The sequence below is a fragment of the Sander vitreus genome, chromosome 20, assembly GCF_031162955.1.
Source record: "Sander vitreus isolate 19-12246 chromosome 20, sanVit1, whole genome shotgun sequence".
NCBI classification, from domain to species: domain Eukaryota; kingdom Metazoa; phylum Chordata; class Actinopteri; order Perciformes; family Percidae; genus Sander; species Sander vitreus.
In genome coordinates, this window is record NC_135874.1 from 3,126,998 (window position 1) to 3,154,829 (window position 27,832).

The 27,832-nt window shown below is 41.3% G+C and overlaps 3 protein-coding genes across 10 annotated transcripts in view; 1 reads left to right on the plus strand and 2 right to left on the minus strand.

Annotated features, from left to right (window-relative positions):
- The window catches only part of klc1a (kinesin light chain 1a), a 51,489-nt gene extending 45,551 nt beyond the window's left edge, over positions 1-5,938 (minus strand). For 3 of the 4 annotated variants that reach the window (XM_078278288.1, XM_078278286.1, XM_078278289.1), the window contains exon 1: positions 5,847-5,938. The gene's annotated coding sequence lies outside the window, so the exon portion shown is untranslated. Of the gene's footprint in view, positions 1-1,219; positions 1,387-5,846 lie in introns of those variants that run through there. The other variant, XM_078278287.1, reaches the window with a different exon arrangement.
- Positions 3,958-14,734, minus strand: coa8 (cytochrome c oxidase assembly factor 8). 2 transcript variants are annotated; one of them, XR_013503685.1, is made up of 7 exons: positions 14,399-14,734; positions 11,144-11,341; positions 9,165-9,228; positions 8,035-8,125; positions 6,837-6,967; positions 5,847-6,702; positions 3,958-4,985 (listed from the first exon to the last, which is right to left on the minus strand). XR_013503685.1 is itself a non-coding variant. In XM_078278295.1 (5 exons), the coding sequence occupies exons 1-5, from the start codon at positions 14,552-14,554 to the stop codon at positions 6,838-6,840; spliced, it is 639 nt and encodes a 212-aa protein (XP_078134421.1). In that variant the 5' UTR covers positions 14,555-14,734; the 3' UTR covers positions 6,819-6,837. The 2 variants fall into 2 exon arrangements, 1 of the variants encoding a protein (XP_078134421.1); XM_078278295.1 differs by lacking the exons at positions 3,958-4,985; positions 5,847-6,702 and having other exon boundaries at positions 6,819-6,967.
- bag5 (BCL2 associated athanogene 5) lies at positions 13,074-27,427 on the plus strand. 4 transcript variants are annotated; one of them, XM_078278294.1, is made up of 4 exons: positions 13,074-13,151; positions 15,162-15,222; positions 21,495-22,388; positions 26,071-27,427. In XM_078278294.1, the coding sequence occupies exons 3-4, from the start codon at positions 21,529-21,531 to the stop codon at positions 26,609-26,611; spliced, it is 1,401 nt and encodes a 466-aa protein (XP_078134420.1). In that variant the 5' UTR covers positions 13,074-13,151; positions 15,162-15,222; positions 21,495-21,528; the 3' UTR covers positions 26,612-27,427. The 4 variants fall into 4 exon arrangements, with proteins under 4 accessions (XP_078134420.1, XP_078134418.1, XP_078134419.1 ...); XM_078278292.1 differs by lacking the exon at positions 15,162-15,222 and having other exon boundaries at positions 13,108-13,151; XM_078278293.1 differs by lacking the exons at positions 13,074-13,151; positions 15,162-15,222 and adding an exon at positions 15,566-15,885.
- Positions 27,428-27,832: the final 405 nt, after the last annotated feature.

Sequence of the window (27,832 nt, forward strand, 5' to 3'; positions counted from 1 at the left end):
TTTACTGTAATGCAGCCACTGAAACCAGGAAAAGACAACACACGCATCATATCAGGATATCCAAAATTGAAGACAATATCTATCCTCATATATTGAGGTCTATATAATATCCATATATTGCCCAGCCCTACAGCCACATGTATATTTTACCAGGATTTGGCTGGTGGATTTTGAACCCGAACATAATATTAATGTAGAGAAATCATTAATGAGCACACACATAGCCTTCAGACGTTTCATTCAAAGACGCATACTCCTGACCTTTTCTGGTCTCATGGCCACTACACAGTCAGATGCAACTCCCTTACAATCAATACTCAACTCAGAGTGAGAAACCACATTGGCTTAATAAACAAAAGGTTAGATCCTGCGTGTGTGTGTGTGTGTGTGTGAGACTGTCTGGACAGTTCTTGGTTCAGGAGTCTAGGCAGTTCATCTTGAGAGAATTAGAAAGATTTAGAATTTAAAATATTCATGCTTCCCTCTCCAACAACACTCAAGGTGCCTTTGAGCGAGGCACTGATGGCAGCAGGGTGTTGCAACAGCTGAAAAAGCTGCATAAACAAAGGTTTAATGTAATGCCGCATTTGTAAAAATGCTGTTTGAAGTGCTCTTCAAAACCGAGGCATCATCACTTAAGATGCTTTAAGAAAAAGAGCGTCTTAGGTGCAGCTGTGATGAAAGGTTGAAACCAAACCGCAGACGTTAAACCTGCTGCCTGCTGACAGTTCAAATCCAAATCTGAGGCTTGTGGGCTGCGTGTGATACACAGATAACGACAGATATGAGGTGAGCATTGTTAGAAAGGAAAACTCTGAAATGAACAACTTAAATTACATGATGAGTGGCTGCCACCAGTCGCCACATTTGTTTTGTTTGTTATTATAGTGTTATATAGCATCTTTAGTCAGCATCTATTAGTTTTCCCTGTATCTAGCCAGATATATATATATATATATACACACACACACACACACACACACACACACACACACTTAAGAGGATTATGACTGAGCGCTTCGATAGCACTTGTAGCGAGCTTCCTCAAATCTCTGCAAGCACATCTAACTGAAACAGATAATTACAGAAATACCAGCTGGAGTTTTGTTTAACTGCAGCTATGGCTGTGAAAAATACAGAAATGAAACACTGGAGGAAGACTGACTTTACATTATCCTGAATCTTGTAATGAAATGATGAGTTGAACCAGCTTGCCCACCTGCGTATAGAACTGCTATGATACGGTACCAGGTGAAGACAGATTGGCAGATTTGTCCTGAACTGCCTCAGAATTCAAATTTCAGTTGTGGAAGAAAAAAAACATCATCATCATCTGAAGACCACTCGGAGCAGACGAGTCGGGAGGGCTATAGCTAGATCTCTCCATGTGACTCGGCAACTAGCACACAGCCTATCAGCTGACAGCTAGCCAGGAAACTGTGTGCAGGAGAGAGATGGAAAAACAGCAGCTCCAGGTGAGCAGAGCTGTACAGAGATTTCAGTGAAATTAACTTGAAGTGACTCTACATGAGACACAACAAATGATATCATCTGTTACAATACTCATACCTATCGGAGTCGAAATTAATAATTGCCAGTAATCAATCAGTTAATTAGGAAAATGCACATTATGTCAGTTAACTACTTGCCTCTACGTCCCTCGCTGATGTAAATGAGCTGAAAAACTGTTAAGTAGATCTTATTGCAAAGCTTAAAAGGGAAAGACGCATATCCTTCAAAATGTAAAAAGTTGAACTGGCTCCTTTGAAAAGGGCCAAGCGGTGAACATGGACATCAATCAGAAATTACTGCTTTATACCCCAACGACACAGAGCAAGGTCAACTTTAAACCACTGGGAACACCCAAACTGCAAAGAAAAAAGGCAGAAAACAACTGCCACTGCAGGCTGTGGAATACAGAAGTGAAAGTGACAGCACAAGCCTTTTTGTCCTGCTCCGATCCAACAGCCTTTTATTTCTGGCATCAGATGAGTCTCAGAGCACAAAGCACCACAGGGAAAGGCACAGAAAACTACTTCTGATGTTAACTTTTGAAATGTAAATGGCTGGCTTGAAGTGGAGCGATTGGGGACACTGCAGCTCTTCATGTAAGCGGGTTAAGGCAGTGATATAAGGCAGTGGGGAGGCTGGTAGGGTATAATTGGGGGGGGGGGCTTCCTGCATGAGGACTGAGCCGGCAGCCGGAAGAGCAGCACTGTCAGCAATGTGTGGGCTGATAGTCATTGATGAGATGAGAGCTGGGACTTGAGCAAGTTAAATTTACTGGATCATTTTTATTTTTATAAATGTTTGTTTGTTTTGGCTGTTCTCTCTCCGTTCTACCTGTATCCTGTCGATGCGATTTTAAACCTCTGCTACTCGCAAACTGATGATAAGTTTGTCTGGTATAAATAGCTTTAGGAACTGGTTAGGGTAGTTTATTACGCCAGCGTTACGTCTACAACAGCTAAAAACAAAGCGTGCAACCCACAGTCGAGTGCAGAAAACAGAATAGCACTGAGCACCGAAGACAGACAAAAACTAAGTTTATCGAAAATCACTATATAAACTTTAACAAAACACTCTCAAAGATTGACACTTTAAACCTGCAATAACTGATTTTTTTGGCCACGTGGGAGCAGAAACAAGCAACAGATGGAACGACATTAGCATTTATTTGGAGTCGTGTCTCTGGCCCTAAAAACTTTAAGTCCAGTGTTCACTCTTCTTTGAGCTCTGTTTTGGCTTTTTCATTGCAAAACGTTCCGCTTTCTTCCCCAGCTAGTTTCTAACTTTGCCTTTCTATCGTTTGGTGCTTGGCAGCTAGTGTAAAGTGGCTTTATCAGAGCTTTTTCCCTGCAAACAGCTGCATGCTGCTGCGACATGGACCCTGATGAGAGTGGTGAGAGTGAACCAAACGGTAAAGTTACAGCACAGAAAAATAAAAACAATGAGCTTAAAAATGGGATAAATGTCTGTAGAGCTGGAGGGAACTGCAGATATAAGTAGAAGTAGTGAAGTGATCCTTTGATTAAAGCCGCTTTAAAATGATCATGGTTGTTTACGTAGCCTATATCTTGTGCTGTTCCTTTTGCACTTTCTGTGATCTTCAACTTGCTGCAGTCTTTGATTTCACTATTTCTTCAGTCTTACTCAACTATCCAGCCGTTATAATGTATCATTTGAGGAAATTAGCTATTTGCTTTGGGGACCATGAAAAAGGGTTAACACATCAGACAGTCACGAGACATGACTCTGCACTGCTGAAACACAGGAAATAACAGTACGATTAGTATCAATAATGGACAGATGTACTTCTACAGGCAACACAAGGATAATGCTGAAAACTGAAAACATCTTATTCTAAATTAACCCAACGGCGGAAGATAACTACCCTATTCTGTGTAACTTATTTTGTTGCTGTTCAACCATGTCATCTCCTGAAATGAGTCGCAGGCTCACTTCTGGTTAGCCATCACATGACATGAAGAGCAACTGCTTTTCTATATATATATATATTTCTATGAGCGAGCCTTGGGCAAGAGATGAAATTAATAGTTTTATTCAGTGAAGTAGTTTAGGATGCTCTGATCTACAGAGACAGTAGTGACACCACTCCTTGCCCCCCCCGAAGGTTGGAAGATACCAAGACAATATAGTGGATTTACTTCTTATATAGACACTGACTTTGATATACAAGTTGCTTCTGCACAGATTAAGTTTCAGGTTTTAAGACTAAAAACTAGGTTGAAACAGAACTTTGAGACGGAGAGGCCTTACGTATTCCTGTGCCTCTTTAACCAGATATTTCTCACAGCTGATATCATTTCAAATTGACACTATTCAAATTAGCCAGAGCCATTATGAAAGAGCCATAAATTAAGGAAATCTGTTTAAAATATGACAATTTTTTACAAATGTTGCCTATTTCTTTCTAGAAGCTAAACGGTCAACAAGTCAGCCTAGATTTGTTTATTGCAGAACGCATGTCAATACAGGCATCCATCCGTCGGCCAATAAGTAACAAGAAATTACAGAAATGCCAAGTTGTATAAGGTACAGTACAAGAGAATTTAAGGAATCCTTAAATCCTGGCTGGGCAAATGTTTAAATATTAAATTCATAATTACCTGCTGGAAGTACCATACGTAAAAGTACACTACAGTAGAATAAAAATGTACTACATCTGCAGTGTTTCAGCAGGCCTTACGTTTCACTTGCCGGTTTACATGCTTCACCTGCAGCATTACAACTAAATCTGCAGCGACAACACATTTATTACACACAATTATCATTTCCCGCCAGGAGTAAGAACTCTATAAAAAGGTCGACGCACGAAACCTTCTGGGATGTTCTAAGCCAACAACAAGCTGTCCCAGGAGTGCAGAGGGGTGTTAGCCTGGCTGCAGGTTGTCATGAGTAGCCCTTTGGGCAGGGGACTTTAATGTGAAACATTAGAGTATGCAGGCTATAAACACAACTCGCAGGAATACACACAAATATTCCTGAGAGATTTCTGACATGCAGCGTATACTCTGCGATATTGTGTCCTAAATCTCAGATATTCATAGACACCTCCCAGTGTTTTTTGGTTTCCCAGCTGTGGGTCCCACACTGAGATCCACTGTCCCTCTGAAGCGGTCTCCCCAAACACAGGCAGCTTTCACAGCCTTCAGCCCCGCTCGGAATATCAATGAAAGGGACATCCAACTACTTTTGGGTGCTGCAGTGGCCCAAGTGCACCTTCCAGGCATGTTTCAGTCGTGTCCATGCCCCTGGAGTTCCTGCTGCTTTGTCCCAGCTATCTCGCTTACAAATGGATTAACCTGAAGAACCAGTTAGCCAATACCTCCCTGTCACAGACTAACCACAGTGCTAACTCTGAGCTAGCACTCTCAGTGACTGTCAATGTGCTTCGGAATGTATAATTCCTGATTCCTTGAGGTTTGGGGCTTTTTTGCTTCCATAACATGTCTTCTTTCAGACTAGAGGAAAAAAAGTTTAGGTTATTACACTTGGTTTATTTGCGTCTGTAGATTTCACCTAAATACACCAAAAGTTAGCATTAGATAATGCCTCATTCACTTGTAATGCAATTGTCTTAATGCAAGTAGTAATCAACAAGGGAAGTTTTCATAGTGAAACTATTAGTTTTAACTTTTACCCTATTCACTTCAAGTGTTTTGCAAAATGTATGAATTTTCCCATCCATATCTTTAAAAAGATTTGTTCTCATACTCTGAGCCAGTAATCTCCCCAAAATGGAGATTTCAACATACACCAAACTTTGCAGTTACATTCATATCTATAATCTGAAGGTTTTTACAGAGGGGTTTGTTCATATATCATTCATAGCCTGATTAATGTAACATCGTATACCTAAAACGCGGCGAAAATGTATTCTTTTTATGGCTGTTGATAGTATTTTCTGATTTATGGAGTGATAAAAAGATGTCCAAAATTCCCTGTAAAAACCTTTGACTCTAATATGTAAACAAAATGAAACAATAAGTGTGAACCTGGCTTTATCCATTCTAACATATCTAATTTGCATATTTAAACAAGATTTCAGAAAACTTGTAATACAAAAAAATATTGTCTTAAGGCAAGTAATCAACTGGGTAAGTTTCATGGTGATATTAGTTCAAATGTTTTCCCTATTCACCTGTACTGTAAACACGGACCCCACATCAAATGGGGCTATCCTTTAAATCCTATTAAAAACTAAAGAAATTCAAATGCTTGTTGTTTGAGCAGATGAAACCTAAAAACAACACGGATATTTCCGGGAAAGTAGTTAATTGGCTAATGACACAACTCCAAGAAATACACGGAGCCATTCTTACCGTTCTCTGGAACATCCGTTGCCAATGTAGCTTCACCGTAACGTCCTTTTGCCTCGCCTTTTTACCGTCTAAATCACGTCTTTTTTGAATGGAGGTGTTGTTGCGTTGACAGACAACACTTGCCGATGAATGTAAAAAAAATATTTAAGTTATAAAACACAATTTCCAAACTGTGTCCGGCTGGAATATGTTCTGCCGACTGACGCTGGGCTTCACTGCATCAACCGCCGTTTATGATGACCAGCTAGCTACATAGCTAGCCACCTAACTGTCAAAACACTGGCTTTACTCGGAGCCATACAAGAAAAGTCTGTTTTCCTTTGGTTCCATGGCAGGAACAAGTCCGTAAAACTAACTTGATAGGGGCTTCATGGGGCTAAATGAAAAGTTGACTAGTCGCCCGTGAAGATGACAGCTCGCTAGTCCACTGGCTGGATGACTGACTGACTGACTGCGCGGTGCGTGAAAATGGCGTTACCCGGCGCCCCCCTCTTCCTCGGTAATGATGTCATCCTTGCCCGGATTAAAGGGGAAGCTGTGGTGCAAACTGAGTTGCCAGATTTATTAAATCAACACTTCACCAGTAAACACAAAAAGTATTGGTAATGTGGTGGAGGAAGTAAAAGTACTAATACCCCAGTTTAAAAATACAGTTAAAGTTCTGAATTCAGTTAACTGAATTCAGAACTTTAACAGTATTTGTGATGGGAATAATAATTATTCATTATCTTAATTACTAAATCTTAGCATCAAAATATACTTCATCATTATCATTTTTCCACCATCAACTGTCTCAACAGATGCAGATGCAATGCAGCCACGACATGTTTTAGGGGTTGTTTCAGCTGTGGTTTACCTGGGAATGACAAAAGCGAGATGTAAATCTTTCATCAGATATGAGAGGTAGTTTTCTAATTCCTTGAAACACAAATGAATGACAGAAGTACACAACAAAGCAGTGCAAACAAAGAGTATAGGGTGGGTGAATACATTATTTATTATCTGTGGTAGGAGAGCTGTTTTTCTTGCTGCTGTGTCTTTCAGTAACAGTCCTCCACATGTTCTTTAGGGCGACTTGGGCCATGAGCAAGGTGATGGTGAAGTTACGTCGGTACCATTCCCTGAACATGAGAAATATAAGAGAATTAGAAGAAGTGTGTTCAATCCAGTAGTACAGTATGATTTAACAAATACAAAAACAAATCATTTTAGATTTGTAAATGATTGATTTGTTGTTGTTTTTTCTAGAAGCATTGTATAGTATTTAATCTAATGGCCACATCATTTATGATGCTACAGTAGCTGCTAACCTTCAACATGAACAATACGGAAATTAGTGTGAGTAAATGTAGAATTGCAAATGCAAATGCAATAATTAAATAAAGGGTTGTTGTACTGGAAGTACATTCGTATAAATGTGGTTAATAGAATGAGCCAAGAAAGCAATAATACCTGAGGGAAGAAATGTTATTCCTTTGATTTATGCTAACCTGGGACAATTAGCGCTGGGTACCGAATTCAATACTTTTTAGGCATCGACCGGATCGCCTCTGAAGTATCGAGTATCGAAAAATGCCTCGTCATTCAATTTCAATCCATAAGTAGTAAATCTCATCCGCGTCAGTGAGCCAATAAGCACGCAGCATGCTTCTACCAAGATCTAATACAGGTACACAGAGACGGGGCTCATGTAGCAGGAGCTGAAAAATAAATTTAAAAGATTTGGGCCGTAATGTGTAATGGTGTCATTTATTTTTGTTTTATAAATTTGGTATTGTAGAAAGTATCGTTTAGGAACTGGTATCGAAGTCACAGTATTGGTACCGGTATGGAAGATTTTTGGACAATACCCAGCCCTAAAGACAATAACGGGAATAACCCGGACACAAATCAAAAGTTAGAGTGTAACTCTCACACGCAGAAAAAGAAAAGAAAAGAAAAGCAGTTGCGGAGGTGATGTGTGTGGGCAGTGAACGTCATTCTTTATGAAGGATTCACTGAGCTAAAAACAAGTCAGCCACTTTGTAATGCTAATTCACAGAAAGCTCTTCAAAGGCTGCGATGTTTGTTGCTCTCTAGGTGCAGTATATATGAGTCTGTTTCAGCCCACAGCTCCCGTGGAGGGAGATGTACCCCCCCCCCCGACCCAGCAGCACCCTGGGAGATACCCAGCTGCAAAACAACTCACTTGTTATAATCTGCATGGCGTAGTCTGTTTGTTTCCAGGAAGCTTTTGTAAAACACCGCCATTTCTTCACTGTTCAGGGCCCGGCGGCGTCCTGAGGGTAGGGGGGGCGGGTGGGTGGGGGACACAGGGGAAAAACTTAATATTCTCATAAAGATACTGTTAATTTCCTTTTTAAAATCACCTGATGTTACATAACATGTCATGACATCAATGTGTATGAAAATGTCATTTTTGTGCTGTTTTTGTTTGTTTTGTACGGGGGGGGGGCAAGGGGGTGGACGAGGTGAGAACAAATAAAGCACAGAGGGAAGGAGATGAAGAGGAAAGAGAGGAGACAGACGGACAGAAGAAAAGATGAATGGAGGGAAGGAGGTGAAGAGGAAGGTGAGGGAGAAAAGATGAGGAGGAAAGGAGACAGATATAACAAAAAAGTGAGGAAGGAAGGGAGCAAGGGAAGAAGCAAGGAAGGACAGAGGGAAGGAGATGAAGAGGAAGGAGAGGAGACAGAAGGAGGGAAGTAGGTGAGGGGGAAGAAAGGGAAGTAAGGCTAAGGGGGACATAGGGAGAAAAGAGGTGGAGGAGAGTAAATAGATGTAAAAAGATGAGAAATAAAGCAAGCAAGGAAGCAAGGAAGAACAGAGGGAAGGAGATGAAGAGGAATGAAGAATGGAGGGAAAGAGGTGATGAGGGAGGATAAAGGAGAAGGAGAGGAGACAGAGATAAAAAGGGGAGGAAGGAAAAAAGGAAACAAGGAAAGAGAGGGAAGGAGGACAGAAAAATAAAGATCAAGACAAATGTTGCAGGCTTCGGTGGGTCTCGCAAAACCAGGGAGCTGTGTGAATGCCGGCTGCAGCCCGAAGCTTTCTGGGTGAAAAACAACCGAAACTCTCTGCGACGTCGTAAAAGCTTTCTTATTCAGTGCACACAGGAGGAGGAACTGACGTCACCTGACCGCTCAGTTTTTAGGTTAATCTCTAACACGGCCTGACAGACAAAACTGGCTCACAGATTGTGAATACATTTGCAAAAGCATGCAGTAGTCTTTTCTTCTTAATTCTAATCAAGCATTTCATCTTGTACGCAGGAGTGTTTCCACTTTTAATAGATGTAGAAAAGCTGCAGGTCCTCACCTTGCTCATCACGCACAGTCAAGCCTTTTGCTTTCAGTGATGCAAAGATGAACGCATCTTTTTCCTGCAGAGAGCATACAAATGTTTCATTAGTTTTCTTTCTTTAGATTTTACAACACAAACAAAAAGACAACGATGACCCAGGTTGAATACAGACAGCAAATCAACAGGGACAACAGGGTTGGTCTAAGTGAGTCAGAAAACGTCAACAACAAATTGATGCACACAACAAAAATATTCACATTTAAGACAACTCAGTTTTCCTGTCTTTCCTTTCCTTTCTATCAGTGGCCGTATAGCACTGAACTTAAATTGGAAATGTGAAACAAATGCATCAGACCAGTCTTGAATGACCATTCATTATGTCGCAGATTAGGCGGCGTAGACAGAACCCCTATTATGCAAAAGTATAACAACCATTTTCTAGAATACACAAACCAAAACATTTAAAAAGTAACACGTGAAATATCTTTGCTCAATAAATAGCATCAAACTCAAGGTATTTATTTCCTCACCAAGTTTTGAATATAACCAAGAAGGGAATAAGAAAGGGGATACTAAGGTCTACTACTGCACCTGTTGACACCTAATGCAGGGGTCTTCAACGTTGTTTAGGCCAAGGACCCCTTAACTGAGACAGAAACGGAGCAGGGACCCCCTACTACCTATATTATATAGAATTCAGTATAAAAGTTGCATATTACTGGGCCTACAATTACATGTGGGTGGCCTAAAGCCTTTAAACCTACATTTTTAGTGCATAGAATAGCAAGCTATTAAATAATTGTTGGCATGATTTTATAAATCATGTTTTAATGTTAAAAATACATGTGGCACAGTGAATCCTTAGGATTAACTTGGGCCAGTAAGCCTATAATCAATGTGGGGTTTTTTTTTTCCCACAAAAAGATTTATATTTGCTAAAAACATGTTAGATTAAATGTTAAGACATTTTAATTGTTGAACTCTAAGGACCCACTAGGGGCCCGGGACCCCCTGTTGAAGATCTCTGACCTAACGGCAAAGCTTTGTGGTGCAATGCTGCTCTCTGCTGGTGGAAAGAACAACGTACATGCTGTACATGAGAGCTCATCATGCAGAGGACACTACCATTCACTGACACTTCCACATGTGGAGGCTCTGCAGAGGTCAGCAGCTCTGGAGCCGGCAGAGGAGGGGGGGGATGTTTGCTGATTAGAGGCTTCGCTCTGTACCATTCTGTTATCTAAACATGTACACAGTAAACGTGGTACTTCTTTTAGGGCTGCCAATCTGAAAACAAATGAAAGGAAAGCATTACCAACATCCTTTCATTGAACCAACTGAAAATGTAATTGAATATAAAACGCAGCACAATTTTCTACAGATTTTCTTTCAACTAATAAAAAAAATCTTGTGTGTGCTTTTTGCGATATGTCAAGGCGATAAAAAAACGGTATGTTGTGCAGCCCTAACTTCTTTATATAACTGTTAAATCAATGAGTCAATTAGCCGACTGATCCATCGACGGAATAATAATCCACAACCGTTTGATAATTTATTGATCGTTTCCACTATTTGAGCAAAAATCCCAAACATCCACTGAGGGTTTGTTGCCTTTTTGTTTTTATTAACATCATAAATAATAAGATGTTTGGTTATTTTATATTTTGGACATCAGTTGGTTCTCTGGGACTTTTTTTCTTCAAACCTTTTCCTGCACTTTATAGAATAACATTTAGAGATTAACAGATAAGTAAGTAATCATTAGTTGCTGCTTTTTTCTTTAAATGCATTACTTCTGTGCAGCAGAAGTTTAGATTACCTCCAGGGCCCCCAGCCTCCCTCCCAAGCCCCAGTAAGTGGCTCTATGGCTGGGTATAGACCTCCAGGGCGCCCCGGGCCTCCCTTCCATGCCCCAGTAAGTGGCTCCATGGCTAGTAAACACAACTTTGCATATATACACTGCCTCAGTGTCCTGAATCAAAAAACACTTCCACCTTGCTGTAGCTGATGTTCTGCTTGGTCCAGAAGTCGTGGTTCCAGTCCTCCGTCTCCTGCCTCAGGTGTCTCAGACGTTTCTCCAGCTCCGATTCGTTCCCAGGGACGTGGTACACGATTGGCCGCAGGTTGGAAAGAGGGTTGGGTGGACCGATCCAGTCGTGTGTGGAGCTGGCTGCTGGTCTGAAGGCAGATCTCTATGTAGACAATAAAAACAAAGTCATTTGAGATGCCGTTAGGGCCGCACAATATTATCATATTTATAAAAAAACGATAATATTGTTCTATACACATCGCGAAAAGGTGGGACATTTTTTGTGTTAGTTGAAAGAAAGTATCGGCAGAAAACTGCACTTTAAAATATAACTGTCATTCTTTTTTAGCGGTGCCTTTTATATTCAATTCAATGTTCAATTTGTTCAATAAAAGAATGTTGGAAATGATTTCCTTTCGATTGTTTTTAATTCAACAACCAGTTTGTTGTGTTTTAGCAGAATACTAGCTTAACATCTTTAAAAAGAGAGCTCCACAGATATAGCATTGCACTCCTATAACACTGTCAGACTCAGGATGGACAGTTAAAAAAAAGGGATCAAAATAAATGCAGAAGAACTGGCGATATCGTCTCTTCACACTTCCACACGTTTTTCTTCCTTGTCAAAACCTGGCGCCTACATTACCCACAATGCATCTCCACCGCCAACTGTTCAGTTGGAGGTTTGTTGTTAAAAGTAAAATAAAGCGGAGAAAAAAAGAAGAAGGAAAAACTATTCTCCCACTAAAAAGTTAAATAAAGTTTAAACCATTTTAAATTAAGTATTGCGGTGCTGCAGACGTCCCAGCCTTCAAATCATATCCCTCACAAAAACCACACTATAATAATTTTAATTTCAATGAAAATGAGAATAATGATACAAAAAGGATCATTCCCACAAATATTGTGAACCATATCGCAATACCAGTCAAAATAATAGCAATTAGATATTGTCCTCATATCGTGCAGCCCTAGACTGAAGGCCAGGGTGCCACTCTGCAGGAGCTGTATCAGTCAACTGAAGAGTTGAATTTGCATAAGCTGAGTAAACCTGGGGTTTTCAACGTTTTTTAAGCCAAGGACCCTTTTATCTGAGAGAGACGGATCAGGGACCCCCTACTATATATTGTATAAAATGATGTTGCATATTAAACTGGGCCTTAAACAACGTGTGGGTGGCCTAAAGCCTTGATACATACCTTTTTAATGCATAGAATACTAAGCTATTAATAATATAATAATTGTTGGCATGATTTTCTAAATCATGTCCATCCATCCATCCATCCATCTTCATCCGCTTATCCGGGGTCGGTCGCGGGGGTAGCAGCTCCAGCAGGGGACCCCCAAACTTCCCTTTCCCGGGCCACATTAACCAGCTCTGACTGGGGGGATCCCGGGCGTTCCCAGGCCAGGTTAGAGATATAATCCCTCCACCTAGTCCTGGGTCTCCCCCGAGGCCTCCTCCCAGCTGGGACGTGCCTGGAACACCTCCCTAGGGAGGCGCCCAGGGGGCATCCTTACCAGATGCCCGAACCACTAAATCTAAATCAAAAAAAAATCTAAATCATGTTTTAATGTTAAACATACATGTTTAGGATGAACTGGATCTGTGGATGGCTATCTTAGAGACTACCTTACCTATGGGCCAGTAAGCCTATCATCAGTGTTGTTGTTTTTCACAGATAGGCTGATTTTTATATGTCTGATTCATATTAAGACAATTTAGGTTTAACAATAATTTAGTGGCCCCACTGCAGTAACTCTGAGGACCCCCTAGGGGTCCCAGACCCCCTGTTGAAGAGCTCTGGAGTAAACAGTAGAGGTTTTGCACACACAGAAACAGACGGAGGTCACGTGGATTAAATAAACAGCTGAGCAACAGGAACCTGCTTATCATTCCAAAGCAGACTGTGTGATGAGGCGAGCAGCGAGCCAGAGAACACGATGCAGCAGGACTCAGAGACCAAAAACAGGTAGAAACGTATATATATATATATATATATATATATATATATATATATATATATATATATATATATATATTTACTGAATATACGCAAGGGTTCAACATGGTGGGGGGGGTTGAATTCTCCACCTATTTAGCAGAAAACGTTTGTTTTAACATTAGGGGGGGACAAATTATAACTGGGGTGTCTGGTGGTCGTCCCCCAGGAAACTTTGAGCATCAAACGCTTCATTTCCTGCATTCTGGTGAACTGTTTAATTTGGGCCTTTTCTGCATGCAAATGTCTTTATTCATGTAAATATAAGTATGACTAAATAGTGAATCTGCTGTATTGTTCAAAACTTTCTGAAGATTCTAAACATCACTCATGTTTCGGGATGGGTTTTTTTAAGGAATCATGCACGTTAACAACAAATATTTGCTTGCCACAGCATTTAAACTCTTTGACTCCAAAATAATTAAATTACGCCTATATATATATAAATAAACGTATTTATATCTATGGGTAGAACAACTGCACTGCTAACACTGGTTCAGTCAGAGTCGCCGTACAGCCAGCTGAACTCATGTCAATGTTATTATTAAAGTGGTCAGAGGGTTATTAGTTTGCAATTTAGGTAATGGTTGTAAAAAAATATGCAGTTTTTTTAACACAGGGTCATACTCTACTGAAGTATGTCAGTGATGGAATGTAACTAATAAACTACTCTACGTACTGAAGTAGTATTTATTTGGCATAATTAGTTACTTTGCAGATTTGGATGATTAATACAAAATATAACAAACAAATAAATGAGCATGTATTAGTATAGGTTAAGATTACCAGCAGTATTAAAATGTTTAAACAAGCTCCACCTTTACCAGCTGCTACATTAAAGTGATGAACACATTAATGCATCAATATATAACCCAATAACATAATACATAGGCTATGATTCGGGGCCATTCTGCATAATGAGCAACGTTACTTTTTTACTGTTGGTATATTGTTATATTGCTTTTGTACTTTTTAATATTTTTAGTATTTTTTACATTGTGGTATTGAATTTTTTTTTTTTTGTATATGCATGCGTATAAAATGAAAACTTGGCAACCACCACAGCAACAGACAGTACCATGGCAACACACACACGCTGGTGTGATTGTAAATGAACTGCCGAGGACCTCGGTAACACTTCCTGTAAGTCGAATATTCAACATGGTAGCTCTTATATTCAGTATGTTTTACGACGTATTATGATTTACTGTACGAACCTTTGGTGTTTTGTCCGGTTGGGTTGGCAGTTTGGAGCTGCACTGCCGAATATTCAGTGTTGATAAACTGCATGGAGCGTGGAGGGTAAAAGGACTGAACACCCTCCATGTTAAACAGCCCGCTGCTGCTGCTGCTGCTGCTGCTTTGGACGCCATTTTAATTAACCCAAATTAAACTGCAGTTTGAAGGAGAGTCAGTAGCCGTTACAGAGCAGAGTATCCCGGTGTTAACATTATCCAACAGTGTACTTTACGTGAGTACTTTACGTGAGTTCATGTTGGTGTCCTTCTGCGTGAGCACAGCCGTTTCTGGTCACTCCCACAATGAAAGGACGGGCTCCAAAATATTACCGGCGCAGCCCTTGATTGAGCCAGTCGGGCGGGGTTTCTTCGAAACCATTTTTTTTTTTTTTAATCATAGGTACAGTACCAGTCAAAGTTTATACACACTTTCCCATTCACTTGAATGCTTTGTGTTATGAAAATCGCTATATAAATGGAACGAATTATTGTCATAATGATGATGATTATTATTATTTACCTAGGGTAAGGGAGGGGGAGTATAACAAAAATGTACAACAGTATCCAAAGGTATCAGTGTAATGAATACAAAGTTCAATAACACGTACAGAAGAATAAAAAACATTTATTTTGATGCATTTTAAGTGAGCCATTTGTTACTTTGCAAAACCTCGTTGATAAAGCAACAATACTAAAACGATGAAATAAACCATCCACAAATTGCTATTTTTCATTTCTTTAGGTAAAATCAACGCGTAATGCAGGTCCACCTTCACTGAATGCGTGCGTGCTCCAGCGGCCAGGTAAGGGGCACACTTCCTAACAGAGGGAAAGGAATATAGAAAGATTTTTTTATTATTAGTCTTTTTTTAAACATCATTAACAGTTTGATCGTTGGTTATGATAACAAAGATGCTCTATTACGATCAAATAGGCTACAGGTAGAATGCTATACAGGCTTGGCACCAATGATGTATGTGATGATAAGTAATTACTGTTACTGTTATAATCTGACAAGGAAAATAGAAGGAAGGAAGTATATACTACTTTTTTTAAGGGCACTTGAGCACGACACCCGCACTAGCCGCTACGTATCAGACGGCACGGCCACAGGATAAAATGGAGCACACCCATGTTGGACGACCAAAACTTACACGACGTCAAAAAATAGCTAAGTCTATCACGGGCAAAATGACACGTCAATGTTTTTCATTCTACGTCGATGTGTATTTAATACACGTCAGCTAAACACCGATTAACATTTTGTATTCGTCGAGAGAAACAAACACCGGTTAAACTGGTTTATCTCCCCCCCCCCAAAGGAGCGAAGAGAAACTCCGCGTTAGTTCGTACGCGTGAGCTGGAAAGTAAGGTAACGTTAGCTAGGTAAGCTAATGTTTAGCATTAATCAGGGGAGGTGCGCACTTTTCCGCAACAGTTCAGATGGCTGTACGCTGGCTATGCAGGTGAGTTAAGGGTGGAACTATTAAAGTGACAAAGCGGTGTATTTATATTAAAATCCCCAAAAGCTGGAGTTATTCGGCCAAAAGGTGGGGCCGAGTCAGGTGATGATCATCATCAGTAGCAACAAAAGGGACATGTCGGAGAAAACAGTGTTCGGTTACAGCTTTGTTGGAGCCAAAGTGGTTATTACAAATAAAACAATCTGTAAGTTTCAGTAAGATATCATTTCGTAAAGTAAGTTGTTTAAAAGCGAGAGACGGCGGAGGAAGCCCCTCTGGTAGTGTGTGGGAGGGGCGACACCAGCCCAACCGCAGTCAGTCAGTCAGTCGCTCGCTCGCTCGGTCGGTCGTTAGGTGCTGAAGCTGACCAGAGGAGTACCACCGAAATCTCGCTCTTATTTTTTTGAGGGGGGTTATCCATCTGGATGCCACTTTGCTCCACGACCCGCCCTGCTGTGGCCGATGGAAACAGACATCCGTAGAAATGTGCGCGCATGTATTCGGAGTTTTGAAAAGGTGAGAAATAATGCTCTGTGTGTGCGTGTGTGTGTAGTTCAGAGAGAGAGAGAGACACACACACACAGAGAGAGACACACAGGATATAGCTGACAGGAGATGCTTCAAGGTGTTTTGTGTGAATCCGGAGGTGTGGTGCGTCATGTGCTGGTTCTGATAATCGGTCTCACAGGAGGGCAGATACCTTCGCAACCAGCTGTGCCAAATAGGATTTTGCATGGTGACATAATGCGCAAAGCCGTGCAGGACCGGTGCATGCAGCCATGCAGGAAGGTGCTTGGACGGTTTTGGGGAACATTTAAAGCAAGGATGTTGGGGGTTGGTCGTTGCATGTTACCTCCTGTCATCTGCAAAGACAAAGACAAAAAAAATGTCATAATCAGCCGAGGTGCCCTGAAAGCATGATGTGGTTGTTGCATATGAACACAAAGCCCACAATATGATGTTTTGTCATCCACAGCATCAATACCACTTACTGGAATAGACGGGATTATGTTATCAGCATTCCCTAAATGACTTTTTAAAATATTTATTTTTTTACAATTAACACTTGCAGATGTCAAGGTAGTCTGAAACGTAAAACATATTTTGGTGTTTCATTTTTTACCTCTGTTCTTAATGCTGTGTGACTCATGGGAGGGAAGATTCCTACTAGCAAACCTATTCTTAGCTTCATCACATCAGACTCCCTTTTTTTTCTTGTCTCTCTTGGATCAAATTAAGGGATGAGCTGTTTTTGCCAGGCTGGAGTGGATTTTGCTGAGATTATCCTAATAAATACTCCGATTTGTAAGCTCTGGCGCCGGCATGCGTCCATACACTATTCTGGGAATGCCCATCCCCTCTCCCTCCTACATAAAAGTACTTTAGGGAATGCTGATAACATGATCCTGTTTAACCAATATGTGTTATTGATGCTGTGGATAACATGGCAATATATTGTGGGCTTTGTGTTCATATGCAACAATCACATCATGCTTTTAGGGCACCTCGGCTGATAATGACAGCCTGTCTCATGATGCAACCTTCTCCCCTGAGCCATGTTCTGTTGCAAAAACTACAACCGTACGGTCCTTATCGTAATCCTGAGTATTACTGTTCACCATGCAGATATAGTTAGGGTCTTTGATGTGGCTGTTTGTAGATTGATAGGAAGAATTTACTACTCTCTCTCTCTCTTTCCTTTTCTTTGATATAATATATTTGAATGCTGGAGGTGGTTCATCATTTCAAGCTAGAGGTTTACATTGTGATTATGGATGAATTACTGATGGGGCAGCAGCCCTGGGGTGCTCCGGGTCAGAGCCTCTGTGTGCATGACTGCTAACATTAATGTTGAGAGTTCAGTTAAAGGGTAGTAATGTCCTGATCATGATTTTTTGCTCCTGTCAAAGTATTTTGATATATATCATCTGCCAACCTAGTTCAATCCAGTATGTGTTTATTTTTCCCTTCATATTACAGCTACACACAGCATTCAAATACAGTAAAATTAGTAAAGCAGTTTAAACCAGAACAATAGTATACCTCCGCTTAAAATTTTTTGTCTCAGACTTCCTATGATGGTTTCCTATAACATTTGTATATTTTGCGGTAGTATTTTGTATAGTATCTCTGCTCAGGAGTGTCAGTGTGGATCTGTAATGGCAGCAGGCTTTGCACAGGAGTCAGACAGCCTCACCTCATCTCCAGTGTCAAGTGAAGTTCAGGGGCAGCTTTTGAACCAACAGCAGCATGAGAGACTTCTGGATCAGCTGCAAAGGGTTTCTAAAAGACAAAGAGACACAACAAGACTGAAAATAGACGCAACGCAACTACAAAGAGACAACTACAACCCAACAAAAACAACACAAAGATGCAAAACGACTACAAAGAGACACACACCAAATAGAGACACAAAATCACTACAGAGAGATGCAGAACAACTACAAATAGACACAACACAACTACAAAGAGATGCAAAACAACTATAAGGAGACAACACAACTAGAAAGATGCAAATCGACTGCAAATAGACAAAACTACAACAAGACGCCTTACAACACCAAGATGCAAAACAACTACAGAGACCCGCAACTACAAAGATATGCAAAATGACTAAAGAGATGCAGAATTACTACAAAAAGACACAAAACTACAAAATGATGCAAAATGACTACAATAAGACTAAATTACTACAAAGACAGGCAAATGACTGCCCCACTGACACACCCTTCTCTTTAAAACTAGCCTACTGATGATGATCTGTATAATACAACACCAGAGGCAGAACTGTCTTTACCTCAAGGTCCTGACATATCTGAGAACTAGGGCTGCAACTACTGATTATTCACGAATATGTATTATGTTCAGTCTATAAAATGTCCTATAAAATGTGAAAAGTTCCAGAGCCTTGAGGTGACGGCTCCTGATTTCTTGTTTCATATTCAGTCTTACAATGATTCCAAACGGAGAACGCAGCAAATCCTCACACTGGAGAAGCTGAAGTCAGTAAATCTTTGGCCTTTTGGCTCAAAAGATAATTTAGCCGCTTAAAAGGGAATCCTGTTATTAATCCGACTAAGAAGTGCTGAAGACATATAATTCTATTCTAAGTAGTGTTGAATTGGGAATACATTTCTCAGCTCGTGACACACTTTGACATGCTTACTACACGAGTGTGGACACTCACTGAACTGTTTCCATATTTTGAGTGTTGGTCAGTTTGTGTCCTCAGTATTTGAAGCCTGATTGGCCGTTTGGATCCCGTTTACGTGGAGATATCACCACCATGTCAGCCGAGGAGCCTGGTAGAAACGCTCAGCTATACTCTGAATGGTTGTCATGTGGGCGTTCTTCTTGTCGAGACGAAATCTAGGCTATCCTCATTCATTTTCTTACATGATTTGTAAGGGGTACGGATTTCATATGAATATATTATGTGGGCATTTTTTCTTGCCTTGTCTTAAACTGGGTTTTCATGTGATTCATCTGGAGTTAAATCTAATAAGAAAAAAGTCAAGAAAAGACGTTTTTACTCGCATATCAATCACAGTTCAGTCATTAGAGGGACATATTTACAGCGTCTAACAGGCTGTTTATAGCACTGTTTATGGATGTGGGGGCATTGTGCCATAGTACTCTGCTTGTTTTTTTGTGATTAACATTATTATTTTTTTTTTTTTTTAAATACAAAACGTACAACTGGCAACATCAACAAATCCCCCTTCCGTCATCACCACCACCCACCCAGACAAATATCAAGAAAAGATGTCACAGTAACTACAATATTCAAGACCATTCAACAAAAAAGTATCAAAATAGACACTACACCATAAACCAAATAAACATATGCATAAATGACAACACCATAAGCCCACCATACACGTCTCTCCCCCGCACAAAGCTTCTTAGGAGCCCTCCAGAAAGTTCAGGTACTTTCCCCATTTTCTAGTATTGACATCCAAGTACTCCGCTTATTAATACTATGTACCGTTTTGATTTAGTGGCTCTAAACCAGTTAAACAAAGTAACTCAACACAATCTAAAACGCACTGAATTATTTAGCCTTCCTCTTCAGGTTAAAAGTTTGACAAACAATGGCAAACCTCACGGAGAGAATTATTCAACCTGCTCCATCCTCATTGAAGGCGAGAGTTTGGGCACATTTCGGCTTTTACAACCTCGAGGGGAAGACAGATAGGACTCATGCTGTATGCAGGCTTTGCAAAGCGAAAGTTAAGTATTTTTGACAAACTTGCGAACTCGCATGGTACGCCATCACCCAGAGATTAACATTAAAGACGTGGACCAACAACAACCTAAAGTACCCAACATGCCAGTCAACCAACGCACTCTCTTTCAATGCTCTAAACTCCCACCCAACTCTGAACCAAAAGCTCTTTTTATTTAACGGTTTTATTTTATACTTTTTTAGTATTTACAGTTTTTAGTTGCAAAAGTAATATCAAACTACATTTAATTTGTTGTTTCTTTTCTTTTAAATTGTATGTCTACGGCAATCACATGGGAGAAGTTTTATGTAAAACTACCTTTACATACTGTGAATCGTTTTTTTTAATCGAGAATAGTTTTTGAATCGAAAAATAGATTTTTGAATCGAATCTTGAGCCTAAAAATCGATATTGAATCGGGACATTTTCTGAATCGTGCACCCCCTATTTAAGAAAGGGGGTTATTATTATTGATACAAGTATCGGCTTAAAAAAATCCAGGATTGCTCAGTAACTATCAGTTACAGTTTGACGAAAAGGCCACAAGGAATTAGGAGCAAACCTTTTTTTACAAACCGAACCTGCAACAAATTGAACATGGCAGGTTGAGTTTCCCCAATGAAGAGGAAGTTCCAGATAGATGAGGCTGGTTAACATTTCTGGAGACCAGCAGAAAGCTGCAAAGTGACAGCACAGTGGTAGAGCGTCGGGATTGCTCGCACTTAAAATGGATTATATTTCATGTTTAATAACTCTTTAGAACCCAGGCTGCATTTCTGACATGTTAAGGATGACAGACCTGCCTGCAAATTGGAGATACAGCACTTTATCCTTATGGTTTTTTTTTAGATGCCAGTGGGTGACTGTCTCCAGTGCAACATTACAGCCATTGTGGTTCTATCACAAGGGTCTATGTTTTAACTGAAGCGCAGAAATGTTGTTGCTTTTTTTCCCCACTGAAGATGCAGAGAAAGATTTACAAAAATCAAACTTTTGTTACCAACACACATTATTTACATATTAAGTAGCACATAAGAACAGGGCTAATAGCATTTACATCCAACATTGTCGTTAATTTCTTTCCGGAGTTGGTGGAGATTTGAATGTTTGGCGGAGGTTGCAAGGTTTTTTCCTTATGCCCGCTGCTTTGGCAGGGATCCAGACATTAGTTTGAGGTCCTATTCTACCAATGATGGCTGGGAGTAGTTTGAAAAGAAACTTTTGAAGTAATCCAGTCATTCTGGCCAGTAAACAACAATGTTGGCTCTGCTGAGGCTCTGCTCTGGATTGTTGCTTATTGTTCTGACTCTCCTTTCGTGCTTCCTATTTTTATTTTCTCTTTACCTTTTTTTTTTTATTTTTTTTTTTATTATTCTTCCCCAGCCTGTTTGGGAAGCCCTTTGATGGTGGGAAGAGGATGGACCATGGCGGCCCACAGCAGCAGCAACATCCCATGGAGCAGCAGCAGCAGCCGTACCACCCGCAGCACCCCGCCATGATGCGGCTGTACGAGGTGCAGAAGGAGGTGGCGTCTCTGGGCCCTCAGGTCTGCACCTTCAGCGGCCTGCAAAACGACCGTGACTACAAGCGGCTGGAGCGCGAGCTGACGCGGCTGCTGCTGGAGGTGGACCAGGTGGACACGGAGGGGAAGGCGGAGCTGCAGGGGGCGCGCAAGAGGGCGGCCCAGGAGGTGGAGGGCCTCCTGCGCTACCTGGAGGAGAACGCCACCCATCCGTCCCGCGTGGCCATCGAGGAGCTGAGCAACGAGGCGCGGCAGCTGGTGGACGACCGCGTGGTGGCGCCCCAGCGCTCCGGCGGCGTGGCGGAGATCAACGACGAGCTGGTAGACGCCCTGCAGGAGATCGTACTGCGGCTGACCCAAGTCAAGACCGAGGGGCGGGTGCCGCTTCGCAAGGCCCGCTACCGGGCGCTGACGCGCATGTGTGCCGTGCAGGACGTGATCGAAGGGCGCACGCAGCAGCAGACCCTGTCCCTGCCGCTGTCGGGGGACACCCACGAGGCCGTGCACCGCATCAACCAGGTGATGGTGAAGGTGAGTGTGGCGCGCAGTCAGCTGGTGGCGCTGCTGATGGGCCTGAGCGGCCGGGACAGCTGCACCCACCTGTCCCGAATCCTCACTGAGATGCAGGTGGAGCTGGACGCTCTGGATGTTTCCGGGAACGCAGCCATCCGCAACTACAGGAAACAGGTCGTGGAGGAGATAAACGGGCTGCTTAAACATCTGGATCTGGAGGTGGAAGGAGACGACACGCGCAGGTAGGCATCACTCAAAGGATGGATCACGGCTACAACTAATTCTTTGAATTATCGAGTAATCGTTTTGGTCTATGAAAATTCAGAAAATGAGTTTAAGACGAAGGGTTCAAAATGTCTTGTTTTTGTGTAACCACCAGTTTAAAACCCAAATATATTTAATGTACTGTCATTGGAGACTACATAGCAACATTATCAACATTTAGAAGGTTTATTAGCGCTTTTGCTTAAAAAAAGAAAGAAGACAATGATAGAAGATTATCCCGATTATTTTCTGTATACCAATGGCTTCGGCTCTAGTGCAGATGTTCATTTACATAATTTTTTTTCAGCAGGAAATACCACTAACATTTTCTACATTTCAAAGTATGAAGTCTACACTGTGCCGTCCTTACAGTGAGTGTAGCTGATGTTACCCCACATCACCAGTAGCCTGGGTGGTAGACTGGAGGAGAACATTTTGATTTGAATCATTGTGCACTCTCAGGAGTGAATTAGACTCACATCACCAGAGAAGCACTGATGACAGTAATACGCCTACCGAGTTCTCTATTATGTAGAACAGCAGACTCGAGCACTGATTCAAGTACCACTCCATTCACATGTTTTTCTTTGTGCTGCCTAGTTTTGGGCCTCAATTACAGTGAAGGAAAAAGGTTGTTTGATTAAGTTTGGTTGATACAGTATGCACTAAAAATAAACACATCTTTAATGGAATGGAAAATCTATTTTAATGTTTATTTGCTTGCAAGACCAGCCAGAATAAAAAATAATGCCTTTCTAAATTAGAATTCTACAATAGATTTGTTATAGTACCTACGGACTCCTGAGCATACCATGGCTTTAAAGGTCCCATGGCATGAAAATGTCACTTTATGAGGTTTTTTTAACATTAATGTGAGTTCCCCCAGCCTGCCTATGGTCCCCCAGTGGCTAGAAATGGTGATAGGTGTAAACCGAGCCCTGGGTATCCTGCTCTGCCTTTGAGAAAATGAAAGCTCAGATGGGCCGATCTGGAATCTTCCCTTCATGACATCATAAGGGGAAAGGTTACCTCCCCTTTCTCTGCTTTGCCCACCCAGAGAATTTGGCCCACCCATGAGAAAGAGAGAGAGAGACATCATGGCTTGCAAACGAGCGAAGCATGGCAGTTGGTCAAGGCCACAGGTTCAGATACAGTATTAGGGGACCACTAAGGCCTATATGAAAGAGACTTCAGATACAGTATTAGGGGACCACTAAGGCCTATATAAAAGAGACTTCAGATACAGTATTAGGGGACCACTAAGGTCTATATAAAAGAGACTTCAGATACAGTATTAGGGGACCACTAAGACCTATATAAAAGAGACTTCAGATACAGTATTAGGGGACCACTAAGGCCTATATAGAAGAGACTTCAGATACAGTATTAGGGGACCACTAAGGTCTATATAAAAGAGACTTCAGATACAGTATTAGGGGACCACTAAGGTCTATATAAAAGAGACTTCAGATACAGTATTAGGGGGACCACTAAGGCCTATATAAAAGAAACTTCAGATACAGTATTAGGGGACCACTAAGGCCTATATAGAAGAGACTTCAGATACAGTATTAGGGGACCACTAAGGCCTATATAAAAGAGACTTCAGATACAGTATTAGGGGGACCACTAAGGCCTATATAAAAGAGACTTCAGATACAGTATTAGGGGGACCACTAAGGTCTATATAAAAGAGACTTCAGATACAGTATTAGGGGACCACTAAGGTCTATATAAAAGAGACTTCAGATACAGTATTAGGGGACCACTAAGGTCTATATAAAAGAGACTTCAGATACAGTATTAGGGGACCACTGAGGCCTATATAAAAGCATCCAAAAGCAGCATGTCATAGGACCTTTTAAATATGATGCTACTTGACTTATGCTTTTATTTTGGTGGTATTAACTGTGATTCTCTGGCTGGTGTGGCGGGGCTGCTTACAGAAGCCTCATCTTGGCACAGCTGGCGCCACACTGCAGACATTTTCCCTGCTGGTGCAAATCATTTCACTCATTCAAATATCAAGAAGCTAATTTTGTTAGCTGAAAAACTAGCTACGGGGTGGGGGACTCCACTGATTTTACACATCATTATCATCACACATCAGTTTACAAGTGTTTCGGAAGTACGACTGCATAAGTAAAAAAAAGTTGTAATAAAAACTTTTTGTGGCTCAGGGCTGCATTAGCTGCTACCAGCATAACACACTGGAATCTTCAACTAAACTATCTGTCTCCAGCCGTGTTGCATTGTAGGTAATGTAGGCTAGGCTCCAGGTTTTGACAAGGAAGAAGAATGTGTGGAATAAAAAAAAAAGACAATATTTCTGGTTCTGCTGCATCGATTTTAATGCTTTTATTTTTAAACTGTCCATCGTGAGTCTGCCAATGTTACAATATATATATATATATATATATATATATATATATATATATATATATATATATATATATATATATATATATATATATATATATATATATATAGAAAACCAGTTTAGGCGTCCTTCCTCAAGAAAATATTACGCTTTTCAATAATAAAAAAAAAGCAATTTTGTGTCTCTTTGTAGTCGCGTTGTGTCTCTTTTTGTTCATTTTTGTTTTCTTTGGGGTTGTTTTGGGTCTCTGTGGTCATTTGGCGTCTCTATGTAGTCAGTTTGTGTCCCTTTGTGGTAGTTTTGCGTCTGTTTTTCACATCACTTTGGACCGTTATTATCTCCATATCTGTTTCTAAAAAGTTAAAAAAGCTAGAGCAGATAATACATAAAGAACACTTAAAAAAGCTTAAAGACAAAACTTGCTAAAGAAGTCTGCAAAACTGCAATCATTAGATCTGAGAAAAGTCTTTTAGAAACATTCATTCGGCTTAGGTGCTGCACCTAAACCTTATGATGGCAGGAGAAACTTTCACGAAGAAAATGTCACCCAGACCTACTGTATTAGTACTAATACTTGGGTGCTGGAACTAGGGATCGACCGATACTGGTTTTTCAAGGCCGATACCGATTATTAGTAGTTAATGAGACAGATAACCGATATTTGGAACCAATATGCGTTTACAGTGAAAATGAAAGTTCACTACTTTCATTGAATTTGGGTGTTTTATAAAATGTTATAGCATTGATTACAATTTAACAAAATTGATAAAAGAACATTGAAAAAGTGACAAATGTTGGAAAAAGCGTTTTTTAATTTAAAATTTTGACCCAGAAAAACAAAAAGTTGCATGGTCAATGAGAGGACAACACAAGGGTTAAGCAATTACTTAATATTAATAATGAGAAACTTTCAACATAATAGCCAGTAACAGAGAGTCGTGTTGGTGGGGGGGGCATTAAGTCGGGCTCAGTGGGGAGAGAAACAGAAGCAGAGGGACAGACACAGAGCTGTAGCCGAGCCAAAGTACAACACTTTTTAATTCATTAACTTTGTTTATCCGGCAAATACAACACAGATACAGATAATCTACAAACTGCCAAAAATCGGCCTGATAATCGTCCAGGGCCGAGAATTAGACTATCCCTAGCTAGAACTGTGCTGATTGGGATACTACAGCTAGTAATGATGTATATTACAGGTTTGATCTTCCTGCAGCTCCAGTTTGTGGTTGACGTCGAAGACCTTTTGAAGCAGTGACTCAGTGTTTCTGTTTCTTCAGGTACGACTTGGGGCAGAACAACTCCATCCGTGAGATTGAGGCGGTGCGAGCTCACGTCTCCCACCTGCGAGACGGCGTCCTGCGGCACTGCATCATGGGGGATCTGAGCTTCAGGCCCAAGGCCGAGCTGCAGAGCCTGCTCACTCACCTGGACCAGGTGGACACGGGCAGAAACCCGTGCATCCGGGAGGCCCGCCGCCGCGCCGTGGTGGAGGTCCAGGCCATCATCACCTTCCTGGACCTGCGCGAGGCTCTGGCCCGCCGCCAGCCGGGCCCCAGCGAGCACCCGTCGCACCGGGCCGTGTGGCTGGTCCTGGGCAGCCTCTCGGACCTCCAGGCCCAGGCACTGGGCTTCGACGGCAAGCGACTCGACAAGAGCTACATGATGCTCGAGGAGCTGCTGACCAAACAGCTGCTGGCGCTGGACGCCGTGGACCCGCAGGGCGACGAGACCACCAAGATGGCGCGGAAGCAGGCCGTGAAGTTTGCCCAGAACATTCTCAACTACCTGGACATGAAGACGGACGAGTGGGAGTATTGATCTGTTTCAAAACATCCCGGTGTGGTAGTCACGTTGCTAGACCGGCACACTGGATGGGACGTCGCTGCAGGAAAGAAAGGAGCTGATAATGTGTGTAAATTAAAAACAAAACAAAAAAACTGGTACGTTATCATTCCACGGGCTGTACATATTGACTCAAATCCCCAGAATGCACTGCAGCAGCGCTTTTCTTTTGTCTTTGTGGTAGTTGTGGCCGAACCTGAGAAAAACACAGAACTCCTCTTTTTCAAACACACTTTGAATTTTTGTTGTACTTTTTGAAGATTTACTTTAAAAAAAATCTCCATTATGTGTGTCTGTGTAAGTTGTCATGATCGTGTGTGTGTGTGTGTGTGTGTGTGTGTGTGTGTGTGTGTCCTCCCAGACTACACTTGTTATCGATAAAGTGTGATGGATTACTTAACAGTGGTCTCCCCTTCTGGCCTGATTAATCTGAGTTGCTAATGGAGACCGTCAATGCATGTGTTAAATACAATGACCTAATTATGGAGTCGTCCACGGCTACTGCCTCGGTCCAGACTGTGATACCTGTTGTACTGTGCTAATTATGGGCGCCAAAAGTATATATATAAAAAAAAAAAAATTCCTGGAGCTTTTTTATTTTGGTTTTGCTGCAGTTTTGTATTGAAATCAAATTTGGTTTGAATGTATTTGGCAAAGCAGATGGTGTGAACAAATGGTAAATGGGAAATTTGATCTGCAGTGAAAATTTGAGATTAGAGGCAGCATCAAAGGTGAAACATTAGAAGCCGAGCTGTGTCGTTTGCACAAACATTAAAGTGGTATTGAAGCCAGGCAATCTGTGTTTGAACAGTTAGGAGTTTGCTTTATTGACGTAAGGTCACTCTCCACTGCTGCGTGATCCTGTTTATCCCCTCTGTGTCTCTGGTAGCGCTCCAAATTCACGACTGGTTGTGGCCAACGAAAAATCCTGCAAACCACAGCTGTCGTTGGCGAGCTGTCAAACGACGAGAAATGCAGCTGAGATACAGATAAAGTTAGCAGTCGAGATTTTATGTTGTGAGGATGTTTGAAAAGATAAAAGTACGTTTCCCTCGCTGTTTGTGTAGCTGCTAGTCTGTAATATGTTTGTTGTGACTGTATGATCGTGCTAGGCTATAAATGGATCAGGTTTTTTAAAATTCAGAGATGGAAGAAAGAGGAGGAGGTGGAATCTTTGCTGCTTTTTGTTTCTACCCA

What these genes read in the sequence shown, in the direction of transcription:
- coa8 (XM_078278295.1), bottom strand. Translation starts at nt 14,554, where the DNA reads ATGGCGTCCAAAGCAGCAGCAGCAGCAGCAGCAGCGGGCTGTTTAACA. An exon ending in AGAACATCAGCTACAGCAAG is followed by an intron (nt 9,229 to 11,143) that starts GTGGAAGTGTTT and finishes TGCTCTCTGCAG; the next exon opens with GAAAAAGATGCGTTCATCTT. An exon ending in CGCCATGCAGATTATAACAA is followed by an intron (nt 6,968 to 8,034) that starts GTGAGTTGTTTT and finishes TCTCATGTTCAG; the next exon opens with GGAATGGTACCGACGTAACT.
- bag5 (XM_078278290.1), top strand. Translation starts at nt 16,367, where the DNA reads ATGTGCGCGCATGTATTCGGAGTTTTGAAAAG. An exon ending in GTATTCGGAGTTTTGAAAAG is followed by an intron (nt 16,399 to 21,494) that starts GTGAGAAATAAT and finishes ATTCTTCCCCAG; the next exon opens with CCTGTTTGGGAAGCCCTTTG. An exon ending in GAAGGAGACGACACGCGCAG is followed by an intron (nt 22,389 to 26,070) that starts GTAGGCATCACT and finishes CTGTTTCTTCAG; the next exon opens with GTACGACTTGGGGCAGAACA.